General features: G+C 44.0%; 1 protein-coding gene across 3 annotated transcripts; it reads left to right on the top strand.

Moving 5' to 3' along the window:
• The first annotated feature begins 3148 nt into the window (after positions 1 to 3148).
• On the top strand, positions 3149 to 15469 carry TP53INP1 (tumor protein p53 inducible nuclear protein 1). Of its 3 annotated transcripts, none has more exons than XM_080379467.1 (4): positions 3149 to 3296; positions 6905 to 7188; positions 7704 to 8055; positions 12036 to 15469. In XM_080379467.1, exons 2-4 carry the CDS (start codon positions 7077 to 7079, stop codon positions 12283 to 12285), a joined length of 714 nt encoding a protein of 237 aa, XP_080235593.1. In that variant the 5' UTR covers positions 3149 to 3296; positions 6905 to 7076; the 3' UTR covers positions 12286 to 15469. The 3 variants fall into 3 exon arrangements, with proteins under 3 accessions (XP_080235593.1, XP_080235595.1, XP_080235594.1); XM_080379469.1 differs by having other exon boundaries at positions 7707 to 8055; XM_080379468.1 differs by lacking the exon at positions 3149 to 3296 and adding an exon at positions 3315 to 3941.
• Positions 15470 to 15548: the final 79 nt, after the last annotated feature.

The following is a 15548-nucleotide window of genomic DNA, read 5'->3' on the forward strand; positions in this document are numbered from 1 at the left end:
TCAGTGTTTCTGTACTCCATGGCTAGACATACATTGTGCCTGCTAAATACTGCTGTAGTATTTCATCGCAGTGGGAACCTGGACAATAGGTCATGCCTTGCATTAATATGTAGGATCTTGAAAAATCAATACAGTTCAAATAACAGGGGACAGCTTCCCAGTCGTTTACTATTCCTGTGACACAGGGCGCTCTGGACACACAGGGAAATTTTTGCAGGCACAGCAATGGCTGTGCCATTAAGCTGCCACTGAGCACACAGAAAGTACGACAGACTCTCTGCTAATTCCTACCAGTAATTCAGAATCATGCAAGGGCATGTATTATTGGAAACATGAACGGTTCCCTTGCTCCAGAGATCTCTTCAGGGTCTGGTGTTTTTTTTTCTGTAATACAAATATAGAAGTCAAGTTCCACAAGGGAAGGCCAGTCAGCTTTTGTGTCCAGCAAGACCCGGACCAAAGTGACTGTATTTCTTTTGCTGTCTGAAGGCCTGATCTAACAACCATTAGAATCAATAGAAAGGCTAATTGATTTGAAAGACTTTGGATAAAGCATCTAAGGCCACAACCTGCACCATTGCAATCACCAGAAAATTTGTTGTTGACCTCAGTGAGTGGAGGATGAAATACCCAGGCTCTTGGTCAGCTGGTATTTAAGTTGACACACATAATTTATTTAATTTTAAACCATTCATATGCCTAAGTACTTGTCAGACTGGAACAATAGCACACTGGTTGCCAGGCTGAGAAGCGGGGTAACTTTCAGATCTGCCCCTCTCCTGCCAACAGCAATGTGATATGGAGGGAAGAATGAGCAAGTCTATTGTTTCCACCGTTTTGTGACAATAGGGAATTAAGGAATAAGGTAAGTGAAATTGATGGAAAAGAAATTGAAAGCAACACCACAGAAAGAAGTGAGGTTCTATCCCTTTAATTACTTCTCAGAGGACTTTAAAAAATATGAACACTGGCCTTTTAACTTCATTCAGAGTCTGTGTTTCAAATACAACCCAAGCCTTCCTAGGGCTTGCCTACACTGGAAAAATACATTATGTTAATTGATTAACACGTAATGCTTAATGTAAAAGTCAATATAAACAAAGACTACCATGTTTAACATTTGTTGTTGTTGTTGTTGACCCAAGGTAACCCAGCTGCTAAACATGACAGTTCTTGTCTACACTAAGTGCTTTCTATCACCTTAATTAACATGTTCTAACACAATGTAATTTTGCAATACAGATAAAACCTTTGGGGCATTTATTCTGTAAATTTAATTTTCTGTCTCGCCTATCTTGAATTCGCAGACACGCGCTGGTTCTGCCATCTCCCCTCCCCCCTTCAGCCTTGCAGCCACTGTCACTGAAAATCAAAGAGACTTTGTAGGTTTTTTTCATGCATTGTATCAGCTTATAAACCAAAAGTTCAATCGAACATACAATCAGTTTATACCCCTTGATGGTGCTGATATAAAAATAAAGTTGATCTCATAATTCAGGAAGGGTTAGTTCAGTCTAGAAAAGTATCATCAAATACCAGACATCTGAAATTTTTGCAAAAAATGTTGCAAATTGTACAGCTAGCAGTTTGTCAGTCAAATCACACAGCCTGCTCCCAGCCACAGGAGGACACTTTGCAGCATTTTTCCAGAATGTACTTTCTGCATTATGTTCTACATAGAAAAGCTTTGTCCTTACAAGGAAGGGCGGCGGGGGGGAAAGGTGTACAAACAAGACATTAAACACTGTGGTTAAAAGATCAAAAGGTTTATCTGGACTCCAGTAACTGTAAGGCAGTCATGTTGCACACCTTGTATTTTAGTAGAAAGTGTTACTATTGCTTGCTACAAATCAAGTTACTCAGCACTACTGAAACCATGAAAAATCCCAAATGGTTAAAGTGTGTTGCATGTAAAAAGCTGCTTGCCTACACATCACCCATTTATTTCTGCATCTTCAGAAGGCTGCAGGCTGTTGCCCGGCCAGCATTTGCTGCAGTCTGGAGTTACACGAAGCAAGTGAAGGTGTGCAGCACAGCTACAACAGCTCTCCTGGACTGTAACTTCACTGCCTGGAAATCCCTTTCCTTTTAGCTGCTCATCTCTCAGAAGAGCACTGTATTTATGTTCATTGCCTCTTCTTTTTTCCCTAAAGAAAAAACAGGGAGTGGATGAAGTAAGTGATGTAATGCACAAGCTTTGTAGGGCTTCAGATATGTGACTTGTAAACTTTAAAGCCCAGCTAAGGTCCTTCAGCCTAATGATTCGTAAGGGAGGTGATTTTACTCCTCTACTCTGCTCCTGTGAGACCTCACCCGGAGTCCTGCATCCAGCTTTCTGGGGTCCCCAGCACAGAAAAGACATGGACCTGTTGGAGCGAGCCCAGGGGAGGGCCATGAAGATGGTCAGAGGGCTGGAGCCCCTCTGCTCTGAGGACAGGCTGGGAGTTGGGGATACTCAGCCTGGAGAAGAGAAGGCTCCGGGGGGACCTGGCAGTGGCCTTCCAGTACCTGAAGGGACATAAGGGAAGCTGGGGAGGGGCTTTTTACAAGGGCAGGTAGCGACAGGAGAAGGGGTAATGGCTTTAAACAGAAAGAGGGTGGATTTAGATGAGGTATTAGGAAGAAATTCTGAACTGTGAGGGCGGTGAGCCCCTGGCAGGGGTTTCCCAGAGCAGCTGTGGATGCCCCATCCCTGGCAGTGCTCCAGGCCAGGCTGGATGGGGCTGTGAGCAGCCTGGTCTGGTGGAAGGTGTCCCTGCCTATGGCAGGGGGGTGTGAAGGATCTAGGCAATCTTTGAAAACCCCTCTGGGGCCAACCCCTCTATAACTGAAGGCTGTGCATATTTAGCTCCTAATTAAGTCAGCACGTTTAATTAGCCATCATTTTGCGTATGTGTTTACGTTATAAATTAAGGTTTTGTAGACTGCCGTTAACTCTGTTCCTCACCACCTGCTTTCCGAGGTCTATATTACTACCAGCTTAACGGAATAGCACTTTATTTCCCTAAACTTCATAACCGGCGCCGGTAACGGCGGGAGGAGAGGGGGTGGGGCGGGCGCGGGGGCGGGGCGGGGCCGGACGGCCCCGCCCCGCCCCCGCGCCCGCCCCACCCCCCCCGCAGCGTCCCTGCCCGCCCGTCACGTGCGTTAGCGACAGCCGCCGCCGCCGCCTATTGGTGGAGGGGCGGGGAGGGGCGTGGCCAGGGCGGCCGGGCCGTCAGCTGCGCGCCGCGGCCGTAACAACAAAGGGCTCCGCGGGGCGCGGAGGCGGTGCGGTAGCGGGCGGTGCGGTGCGGGTGAGTTCGTTTAGCGGGATGGGGGCCGAGCACGCTGCTGTTGTCCCCGCGCACTGCGCGGCGGGGTGTAATAGTGCTTTGCGGTTCGCAAAGCAGCAGCGGAGGTCCCGTCTCTCCGTGCATCGGTCTCTCTCCTCGGAAAACGTAGAGACGGGGAGGGTTTTGCCCGTTTTACCGGGTGCTCGGCAGCTGGGGGTCGTGTGTGTGTGTCCCCACCCCGGGGCTGGCCGCCGGGGTGCAGCCGGGTAGGTGCGCAGCTGCTGCGGGCTCTGCCGGGTCAGCCGCCGGTTCCGCTGCAAGCGGCGTGTGGGAGCCGCCTGCTGGTGGCGGGGGGCTGCGGCGGGGGGCGCCGGCGGCCCAGCTCCGGCAGATTGCTGCGGGGTGTGTGTGTGTGTGTGTCGCTTTTCGGTTTATTTGGTGTGCATCTCCTCTCCTCTGCTAGGATAGAAAGAAAAAAAACACCCTGTGTTTGTTGGTTGTTTTTTTTTAATGGGGTTGTGAGATCTCTCCGGAGTGCTGCATCCAGCCCTGGAGCCCCCAGCATAAGAAGGACATGGACCTGTTGGAGCGAGCCCAGAGGAGGGCCATGACGATGGTCAGAGGGCTGGAGCCCCTCTGCTGTGAAGACAGCCTGGGAGAGTGAGGGTTGGTTGCTCAGCCTGGAGAGGAGAAGGCTCCGGGGGGACCTGGCAGTGGCCTTCCAGTACCTGAAGGGGCCGAAGGGAAGCTGGGGAGGGGCGTTTTACAAGGGCAGGTAGTGATAGAAGGGGCAATGGCTTTGAACAGAAAGAGGGTGGATTTAGATTAGATATTAGGAAGAAATTCTGATCTGTGAGGGTGGTGAGGCACTGGCACAGGTTGCCCAGAGCAGCTGTGGATGCCCCATCCCTGGCAGTGCTCCAGGCCAGGCTGGATGGGGCTGTGAGCAGCCTGGTCTGGTGGAAGGTGTCCCTGCCTGTGGCAGGGGGGTGGGAGCTAGATGACCTCTAATGTCCCTTCCAACCCAAACCATTCTGTGATTCTAGACAACAATACAGTATTGTTGACATGCATCAGGTGTGTTATCTGTAACAGCCTCTTAATCACCGCTGTAGCTGAGTCAGTTGTTCCTGGTCTTTTCTTGCAGCTGGTAGTTCCTGTCTAAGAGCTACAGTATCTCTCTTTCAGTCTCTGTCTCGTTTGCCTCCCCTAACAAAGGCCCTTGATAACAGCGTTACTTCATGGTCCCCTTGCACGAGAATGTGCAAGTGTGGCATTTTTAAAGGCAGTTATCCAAAAGGATGCCAAAACATTGACCCGTTTCTAAATGATTCAGATGGTTTTTTTGGATCCTCCTTGGGGTGGAGGAAGGGGGAAATGGGACAAACTGCTTTTGATCTACAGAAAGACATCTATGGGTCAAAAGCTGTAGTTTGTTTACGTTATGTTCTCAGGAATGGGGATCTCTCTCTTCCTTGTTAGAGGTTAATTATTTGATGTTGCTGTGGATGCCTGTGGAGCCTTAATATAGGAGTGTGAGCTCTCATCTTGTACAAAACAGAAAGACAGCTTCTGCCTGAAGGTACTTCCAGCCTTGATCTAGGAAGGAGGCAATGCATGCATCTGGGAGTACAGGGAAAGCCAGTGCTGATCAGCGAGTACACTGTGGCTTGCTAGTTAGTTAGCCCAAAGAAAAAACAAACTCTTTTGTTCATAGGCCTTATGCCAGAAGAGGGTTAGGGATGGATGTGGAAGATAACTGGAAAGCTACAGACCTCAAACTTTCACTTAGAGTTCTTTTCTTTATCTGTGGTAAGCTCTGTCTGTAATTGAAGCATTCAAACCTTCTCAAGAAGATGCTCAGGAACACTGTGGACATTTGGCGTTTCCTTGGGTAACCCATCCAGGGCTTAGCAGCCTTAATGGTTAAAAGCATTTCCTGCTAGTAACCACTGAAAATTTAACTTTACTGCAGTTAAAAGCTGCTTCTGCTTGCTGTGAACATAGGAGAAGGGAATAAATGTTTGCCTCTTTCTTAACATAATTGACTACTGTTGTCGCTTCTTTCATTCCCTCTGTTAAATCTTTCCATTTGTTAAATTTTATTGTGTTTCTGTAGACTTATGGTCATTCTTGCAGCTCTCTTGGAGAGCCCAGACGTTTGACTTCCGAGTGTGGTCCTAAAAACGAGCCTTTTATCGCTACGGCAGCTGAGCCAGTTGTTCCTAGTCTTGTGTTTTCCTGTGGCTGATAGTTCCTGTAGAAGAACTTGAGTGCACAACTTCTTGAGTTACGCTGTACCTTTTCATATTGCTTCTGAAGAGTACTTTGAATTCTAATCCTATCTTTCTGTGCTGTTTGAATAAAGAAGTAGCTGCATAAATGTCTATAGGAGCGCTATATGTATGGAGCAGGTGCTTGTCCTTGTAATGAACAAGTAGGTGATGGAGTCTGGTGTCCTGGGGTAGGATGACGTAGGAGGCCAACGTGACCCTTTAGTGTGGTCTGAGAGTTACGGGTGAAGCAGGGTATACTGTCCTTAAATAATATTCTTCATGGATTGTATCTTCTTTTAATGGCTGTGTGTGTCTAGTCTAGTGTGTCTTACTCCCTTTCGCTTCCTGAATGCAGACACTCATACCCTCTTACATGCATATCTTCTTCCCTGTTTAATTATTAAAGGAGTGTTTAATATGTAATAATTCTGATGTGCTGTGATAATGCAAATATCACTATGGTGAAACTAATTTGCGGTTAAATTAGTGGATATTTTTCACATATAGTCTTTTTCTGCTACTTCAATAGCTTCTATTTATCGACTCATATGTAAATATTCAAGGGCTGTAGGCATGCTAATCTGAAGTGGTTGAACATTCAGCTTCTCAGTGCTAACGGGATTTTTCACCTTAACTGCCAAATGCAGACATCAGGCTTATGGTGACTAATTACATGTAGATTTAGGGAAGTGTATTGAGTTTAAAACATTGGTTTTAATTAAGTATACAAGTTACTTTTCTTTGTTACTTAGACTTACCATACATGACTAGTTGGGCACTTGCTGTGAAAATGATGTCACCGGTGACTATCCAGTGTGCTTTGAGCCTGAAGGTGGGACATGCCTGCCCACTGCATTAACTTGTAGGCGGTGCCTGTGAACTGTGTGTGATGGGAGGGAGAAGAAGCTGCCTTGGGCACCCCTGGGAGCACTGGCAGGGATCTCTGGGAGAGGTGTGAGGCTGTGTCAACAGAGATGTGTTGTCTGGAGCAGAAAACATGCAATTGCCCTTTGCATCTTTCTCAGTCCAGGAGGAAGACAGACGGGGAGCATCTTGGTGAGCATAGGCACAAGACTCCTCTCCTCCCATAGGAGAAGGTGGGATTTGACAGCTAAACAGCCCTTTGCATGGGAGGAGGGTCAAGAGGGAAGGCACTTGACTCTGAGAGACCTAGGCTTGTCCTGTATGCGTGTAGCTGGGAGGGGATGGTGAATGCCAGTGAAGCTGCCTCTCCTCTTAGGGAAAAATGTTCACTGGTACTTCTGACTGCACTAACGAGAGGGTTTTTTATTTGTTCCCTAGAGATGTTACGTGTTGCTTTGTCATTAAGACCCTTGTCATCATTTTTTGCAGGTTTCACATAAACTGTTTACTAGTCATGCCTCTGTGTGCCCTGTACCTAAGCTGATAAAGCATCTATGCACTTTAATCTCAAGTCTATGCCACTCTGCTAGTACAGTGTGAGCTGTGCCTTGAACCTTGGATATAAAGACCTACCAGCCAAAGTCTTGCTCCTGCCTTAGTAATGTTCCAGAGGTTAAATAACATGCTCATGGGAGAGATTGATAGCTTGTCCAGCCAAGAGCCAGAGTTCAGTGAAAAAGAAGACGACGAGTGGATTCTGGTTGACTTTATAGGTAAGACATCTGTCAAATGTAAGCTCTGCCTTTGTCCTGCTCTGGCTCTTGCTTGTCTTGCTTCCTTGCGAAGAAACAAGTAGCCCGGGAGAAACTTTACCAAAAAAACCCCAGTGTAGATTAGAGCGTAGAGTGTCTTCGAAGCAAATGTACCAAAGAATGTTATGTAAATTCATGAGAAAAATGATGTCAGATTTAGAAGCCTGATACAGCCTTCAGCAGAACCACTTGTACAGATAAAATATTTGACTTATTACGCAATTTTATTGCTTTACTGATAGCACTTGTTTTACGTGTCTAGCATGGCTTATCAGGGAACTCCCTTTTCCCCTCCCCTTACTTTAAAAGAAAAAAAATAATGTATGTGCTAATAGGATTTTATTTCTCTTTCTTTCGTTGTTTTTTTTTTATATATATATATCTTGTTTCTGGCTACATGCAACCTTGTTGTTTTCTGCCTCCTGCAATCACCAATATCCATGGGTTCTGCTCGACTGACTAATGGCCACCTACAGCAGACACTTGCACTAATTGCTCCGCGGAGGAAGCAGACATCGCTGAAGCATCAACCACGGACGGCTCCCCGGTCTTCTCTTGTTTACCATCTCCTTTGGAACACTTGCCAGAGGCCAGCGAGTCTTGCTTCATCCAGTTTGAGTCGTGTCCCATGGAGGAGAGCTGGTTTATTACCCCTCCCCCATGTTTTACTGCAGGTGGATTAACCACTATCAAAGTGGAAACCAGTCCAATGGAGAATCTCCTAATAGAGCATCCCAGCATGTCTGTGTATGCTGTCCACAATACCTGTCACAGCCTTAATGAGACTGCATGTGGAGATGAGGAGTTTCACAGCCCAGGTAGTCCCAGGTATGTCTGACTTCTCTTGTCAGGAAGCCCTGTTGCTGAAAATATCTGGTTTCTACTTGATCAGTTTAGACACTTAATACTGAATTTTCCAGCTTATTTTGGAGCAGGTGAATAAAGCATGAATACTAGACAAGGTGGGTAGGGTGGTCAGGGCTGCCTGCCTGCTTAGAAAAATGTTATACAAGATGGTTGTGTCAGGAAACAGTTTGGCATGCTGTTCTGACACTGCAATGAATATTGATGGAGCCTAATTATTCCCTTGCAGAATATACTCTGGTCCTGTTGAAACTGGTGGTAGTTAACTCTGTAGCTGGTAACATAGATTTGAAAGCACTTTGCCCGCTTCATAGCTATGTGGATTTATCATAACTGTTAGTCAGTACCCTTTCAGTCATCTGATGAGAGATGAAAAATGTTATTTAATTATCCTGACAGGGAAGTCTTGTTTTAGTGTGGGTTTTTTTCTGTTGTTCCTCAGCCTAGTGATAGATTAGGACAGGATTAAGTTTTTCCACAGGTGACTTGTGGAGCAAAAGCAAACTGAAATATTCCACAAAACTTAATTCCCTCAAGGTAGAATCTGTGCTGCAAACTTCTACTTTTAGCAAGGTAAGAAGTTGTGCTTTTTGGTTTCAGGTCCTAAAGAAGATCTGGCCATATGGGATTATTGCAGAGGCAGGTTTGCCATTACCTGCCGCTTTGGTGTTAAATGTCCAGTATATACATCTATACAAGTATAGTGTATGTAGATGTATACACGTCGGGTATTACTTTGCTGTTATGATTCCACACTTGCCCATGTGTTCACTGATTAGGAAATAATTGGGTGTTTTGTGAGTCCTGGTTAATAACAAAGTGATTTTTTTTTTGTACCAACTGGTGCTTACCTTTAAAAATAATAAATCATAGTATACTAAACTTTGTTACACAGGAAAAAATGAGTGTAGTGGTAGAGTTGCTGTAGGTAGATGCTGATTGACTTTTCTGATCATCTCTTTGCTGCATTTAAAGTTCTTGGTTCAAAGAAACAGGTGACATACAGCAGCATGTCATCTCAAAGTATAGCGCTGATGCTATTAGAGTGGAGGATTTGTGCAGTTTGTGAAGTTAAGCATCGAGAGTCTAGCTTAGCTTAAACTGGGGGGGAAGCTGTAAGCAGGCAGCAATGAGGGTCTGAAGGAGTCTGCAAGAAAACTGTAGACTGTGAGGCATGCCCTAGTGAAAGACAGTAGACCAGTATATCTAAAATACCAGTTTGCAGTGGACCGTAACACACAGTTGGATACTGACTTCAGTGGCTTGAACCGGGGATAATAGTGTAAATTCTTCTGGAGAAGAGTCCTGTCTTATTAAAGTGGCTTAACTGTATACTATGTGCGGGGAGGCTAAAGGTGTGATGATCCTCAACTGGTATGTGAGCACGTTTCTTTATGCTGAATTCCTTGTCAGACGATCTAGACTTTTGTGTACTTTATGTTGAGTGGCAGAGCTGGGAGGAGACTTGAGTCTAAAGCTGAGGCAAACTACAGAAACTGGAAACATCAATGACACTGATAATGCAGTAAGTTTCAAAAGCTGTTTTGAAGTCTCTAGTGGTTTAATGGTTGGCCATTTAACATTGTAGGGCCAAGAAAAGCTGCTTAAGGCACACTGGCACAGTAACAGTAAGTACTGCTGTTTTGGGACAGTGCTTTTTGTTTGATCAGGCTGCTAGCAACACTGCTTCCTCTAGAGCCTTGTCTGCCAAAACAATACTGGGTATAGGACTAACCTTTGTGCCAAATGATGTTACTTGATCAAGCCTAACTACATCTGCTTTAACAATTCAAAATGCTAAGTGCAGAAAAATTACTTCGTTATTAATTGGGGTGGGGTCTGAAGCCTTTAATGTTTCTTGTGAGGTCTGGTTCTGTAGTGCATCCAGCAGGACACTTCTGTTTTCTAGCGAAATAGATGATGGGGGGCAGCAGTGAATGTATGTAGTTTAGCTTTAGACACAGCCTGTCTAAAATTACACTTTGACAGTGTTGATGGAGGCTCATCAGCCCTGTGCTCTCGGTGCCTAGGGCTCACTAGTGCCAGGCTACCAAAGGCAACCACCAAGATACCAAAATACTATGTTTTGGAAGAGTACGTGGCCTTTTAGTTAATTCAAATCACCTCTGCTATCCCAGTTTCGCTTTAAGATGACAAGTAGAAGAGTGTTGGTTTGCAAACCAGTGCCGGAAGGGTATTTGATAAGAAGGGGAGGAAGCTTAAATACCTTCAACCAGCAATTTTAAACCAGTTTTTCTCCTTTGGTGGAGGAAATATATTTGCTCCTTTTAAATTCCTTTCAGAGCAAAAGGATGTTGTATCAACTTCCCTGTGTTTGCCAGTTTAGTCGCCTTTCCATAACAAACCACACTACTTTGTATTAGCAGTTGATGTCCTTTGCTAGCTAGTAACTTGCAACATGGGCATGGTTAGGAAGTATGGGTTCTGGTAAGTGTGGTGTGGCTTCCTAGCTCCTTACAGCTTTCCCCAGAAAGGCTTCATTTGGAATTCCACCTCCAGCACTGTAGCCCTGTATTTGCAGGCACCCTTGTGTAAATTAAACTGGTGTGATCTGCATAGAAGGTATTTGCAAGGCACTGTGAATTGATTTGTGTGATGTTATTCACTTATTTCTTGCTTTATATTTCAAGTGTTAGGTTTAGGGAAACATCCCGTGAATGAACAGGGGAAAAAACAGCATGTCACACATGGCTATTCTGGAGTCTATAGGCTTCATCAGTCATATCAAGCTACTCAAGAGCCAAAATCAAGTGGATTAGGATACTTGAAGGAAAAAAATTGTAGAAGGGAGGAACTGTCCCCATGCTGACAAGGTATTTCACTCCAGTGTGGAGCTGGGGGACAGCAGAAGAGCTCACTTCTGTGCTAGATATTTGCAGCCCACCAAGAGCAAGGCCACAAGGGTGTGCCATGGGCACAGCAGACCAGACACGTCTACAGAGATGTGATACAACAAATGCATGTTAAGCTCTTCCAGAAGAGACTTTATTGTAGAGTCATGCTAGTGCTGAAAAACAGACTTCCCAAGAGACCTCTTGCTTGTGCTAAGCAAGCTCCTGCTCTTGCAGACACCTTTCTGGGGAACCACTGAGATGACAGCTAGGCATGGAGTCCTGGGTGGGGGAAAAAGAAGGCAAGCAACTGATGCTACTGGTCTCACAGCAACTGGGGCGCTCAGGCTTGTTATTTGCTTTGCTTTTGAAACTGCCAGGCTATTTTTAGCTTTACTTTGGAAGATTCAGGAAACACCAGTGATTGTTCTGTCAAGTAGGGAAGTCAGTTTTCAATATGTCAGTCCCTGCTTGCATAGGCTGCTGGTTTGTTTTTCACTCGTGCATGATGGAGTAAGGGTTTGCCAAAACTGCTGACTCTCTGCTCGTGAAGTCTAGAGGGCTGGTTGAGGAACAATCCTTCTAAGTTATTTCCTGTGTGTGTCACAACTGGTCTATCTTTTCTGTTCCTCTGCATGAATGTTGTTTGGATTTACTCGTGTGGCTGGCAATCCAGTGACACTTCCATTAGCATCCTTGTTTTCAGGCTGAGCCACCTGTGTTCAAGATGATTTTTAAACCTGAACTTTGCCTAGCGGATAACGCAGAGTCTTCTAAAGCTGGAGCAGTGTGACACACATTACCTTTTATTTCTGATCTGTGTTGCATCTTGGGCTTAGGGAGGTGGGGTGGGGAAGGAAGGGTGCAAAAGTCCGAAGGCTATTGTGGTGCCCTTGTGCAGCACTGGGTATTACTTCCCAGTGCAGTTTTCCTGAACTGGCTTGACCTCGCCTCCGCCCAAATCTCTGTCCAGTAGAATAAGAGTGCCCTTTTGAAATGCTGGATGTTGATGTCAGTGTTCTGCCCTTCATAGTTTGCTTGTCTTTCCAATGCACCTCAGTAATGACAGATATCTGCTTGCTCCATTTCTAGACTGGAGGCCCGAAATGAAACGGGACAGCGTGTTCACTGCTATGTCACAGCTCTTGCTACTCGTTCAGCTTTTCTGGAAAAAAACAAGAGCTTTCGTCCTACCCACTGGATAAAAGACCGTAATGAAAGACACTATCTCAACAGAAACAGTCTCCGTCGCCAAAACCTTACCAGGGATTGCCACTCTCGGCAAATCAAGCACAACGGACTGTTTGTTCACCAGCCTTGCCAGCGTCAGTTCAATTACTGATGGCTTTTGTGGTTTTAATCTATGGTCTAATTGTTTTTTAGGTTGCTCTTGTTTTCATGCATAGGTAAGTGTGGTCAATCTGAAGCTGATCGTCAATCCCTCAAACACAATCATAACTAGAGTTGCATTTTTTTTGAAATGGCACATAACACTCTGAACATTTTGCAGCAGTCCTAAGTGTTGATGTTAAATATCAATGTCTCTGAAGCCTATCAGTACAATATTTGTGTGCTGTTTTATAAACTATGATGTATAGATGGGTTCTTAGTTTGTATTTTAAAGGAACTTAACTGAGGTGGAAATCAGTTACACTTTGTGTTCATCGAAGTGGAGTTAGAAAATTTGAGGTTAGCCGTATGCTGTAATGACTAGTACTTGACAGCTTGTATGTCTGTCCATATTCAGCATACATGATTTCTTCCTAACAAGAAAATACTACAGCTGCCAGTGGATATTACATAGCTATGCTGAACTGTTACGAGAAGGACATCTAATCTGAATTGCCTAGTACCTACTTGTGTTAGTGGAGTCTGTGTAGGTATGTTGGGTATCGGAAAAGAGTTAAATGTCCCCCCAGTATTGTTGCAGTGTGATATGGCACTGGTGTTACAGGTGTGGTACCTCATAGTGCAGTGGAAGGAAAAGTGGACCTATGGGTTAAGTGCAGACACACAGCCCAGAGACCTGACCTGGGTTTTATTCGGTGCAGTTTGAGTTCTTACTCCCTTTCTCTAACTCTTCTCTTTCTGTCTCTGAAGGATGTATTTCCCCTACGCTATTTCATTTACTCTTTAGTCTAGTTAAAGGAAAAAGATTTTGGATCGACTGTTCTTTTAATCCCATCAGTAGCTGACCGCTTTTTAAAGAAGTCAGGCTGATGGCAAACTGCTTCTGAGCTGCTAATTGTTGTTAGGTTGTCTCATATTTACAGATTGAGAATAACTCAAAATTAGCTAGAAGGAAGGTTTTATTAGAAATTATCCTAATTCTCTGTCCGTCTTCTATGAAAATGAAGTCTGAGTTAATTGTGACTGAAAATGAGGGGCAGTGTGTGGCAAGGAGAAGAGGATGCTGAAAAACAGTCTTATAGAACTAAACACAGTGATAACAGGGTGTTTAAGAATTGAGATGGATCGACAGCAGTTGTTCCCTTGGCCCATTGAGGGCAGAAGGACTGGATAGCAATTTTGTGGGCCAACAGGAAAGAAAAGCCATTCAAAACTAACAAGTAGTTTTCTTAAAAACACTTTGCAAGATGTTTTGGAAGTTGGTGGGCACTTAAAAAAAAAAATAAGTTTACCTGTTAACAAAGTATATGTATTACACAGCAGCCACATGGCCTGCTGAACCCCAGTAGATTAATTTAGGAAGGAGGTTAAATGGTTAGGGAGGTGAGGAAGCAGAAATCTGCACTGAAAGAAGGGGGGAAATATAAGTGAATTATCCCCCTTTCTGTCAGTGCTTGATGTGACTTACTGTGTTTTACCTTGTGTTCGGTGCCTAGGGCATAAAAGTGTTAACGTGATGTTCAACCATGTCTTCCAGCAGTCCTTAAACAGAAGTTAGTATAAGGAGCCTTTGAAATTAGGCAAGATCAATAATGTGAATTATTCCAGACCTGTGAAGTATTTTAAATTCAGCCAAATGCTTCAGTTTCCCTGAAGCAAAACTCCAACAGTTTGGATTGACCTTGATGTAGTGGTACTGTTGCACATCCTGCAGCTGGAATTGTTGCAGAACATATTTAGTGTACAGGAAACAGCATTCATAACATCTGTTTCAATGCAGATGTGCTGCTTCACTGGGATTAGTTAAGATTGTTGCAAAGGGATGTTGACAAGTAGTTAAACATATAAAAGCTAGAGGTGCTGTCCTGGGTATGCTAGTCTCATCTGATTTTTTTTTTTTTTTTTTTTTTTTTTTAAGACACACTGAATTCATATGGACAGTGAAAGAACAAAATCGGTCACGTCGTGAGAATCCAAAACAGATTTTGTTACTACTCTTTTGAGCAGTATGTGCCCATGTCCATAAAATTCTTTTGTGGTCCGAATACTCCAGTTTATCTGCAAATAGCTGCAGTTTCACTAGTCTCTCATCTGTTCACAAATGCTCTTACTTGCTTCAGATTATTTACCTTTATCACTCCAGCTTTTTGCCAGTCTTAAACTTCCTTCTCACTGCCAACTTTCTAGCTCAGGAAAATTCTTTGCTTTCCTGTGGTTTTTCTTTATATAAAAGTAACTACTTTCCTTCAGCTTTAATTTTCTTAAAGTGAAATGAAGGAAGATGGAGTCTCCAGCTCCCCGTGTTGGAAAGAGTAAGTAACCCTTTAACTCTTAATGGGGAGATAGTTGAGAGTGTAAGGCTCCCAGGCATTACAATGAGAGCCTTGGTCTGGTCTTAAATGCAACTTTAGACTGCTCCTGGAATTGGGAGATACTGATCTTTTTATACTGCATTACTAGATGACTTTCTGGTGATGAAAACCTATATCTTTCAGGATATAAACTATTTTGTTGCACAAAGCTGTGCTTCTCAATTTGTAATATTGGAAACCATATTATTGTGCGAGTACTGCATCAATGGCTTTTTGTTAATTTGTTTTACATATTTATGTTGGTCTAGCCCTGTTTTGTGCCTGGAGCTATTGGGCAATTAGATTTGTTTTGGTTTTCTGTTATAATAGTGAGCTGTGTGGCTTTTATATGGTTTTTTGAATTGTATTCGTGTGTGGTTTTTCTTGTAAAAGTGGAGGCCTTGCACTGTCTCATACTGATTGATATTCATGAATCTTGCAGAAACTGTATTTTCATATGTATTGGTCAATAGACAGACTTGCATTTTAAACTGTGCCTTCTACACAGCAAACTTGAAGATTCAAAAGGGACATTTCAGTTAGGATTAATACTGTACAGCAGTCTATGCATATATGGCAGCTTCTCTCCAGAGCCACTTCTCTATTTGTAGCAGTCCTTTTGATACAGAAGAATGTCTGGCTCTTATTTTTAATAGTATAACACAAGCTGAAAACCGACAAAATACAGCACTTTGCCAAAAAGTAGCATTGCTTAACCGGTGTGTATTTACTAAAGCGATCTTCTGTATTTTGTTTTCATAGCGCGTTCTGCGCACCATGGGGAGATGTGATCTTAACTCTCAATAAAAGATGGCCTATTACAAATTGTCAGTCTGTTCTTTTACAGGTCAGTCAAAATCCAAATGCCTGAGCACCCTGTGCAGGTTTAGGAGGTGCAAGTACC

Source organism: Falco punctatus, assembly GCF_963210335.1.
Source record: "Falco punctatus genome assembly, chromosome: 3".
Classification (NCBI taxonomy): domain Eukaryota; kingdom Metazoa; phylum Chordata; class Aves; order Falconiformes; family Falconidae; genus Falco; species Falco punctatus.

Excerpts from the sequence above, each read along its gene's own strand:
- TP53INP1 (XM_080379467.1), top strand. The coding sequence starts at position 7,077 with ATGTTCCAGAGGTTAAATAACATGCTCATGGGAGAGATTGATAGCTTG. Across the intron at positions 7,189-7,703 it reads GATTCTGGTTGACTTTATAG|CAGACACTTGCACTAATTGC; the intron begins GTAAGACATCTG and ends GGCCACCTACAG. Across the intron at positions 8,056-12,035 it reads CACAGCCCAGGTAGTCCCAG|ACTGGAGGCCCGAAATGAAA; the intron begins GTATGTCTGACT and ends CTCCATTTCTAG.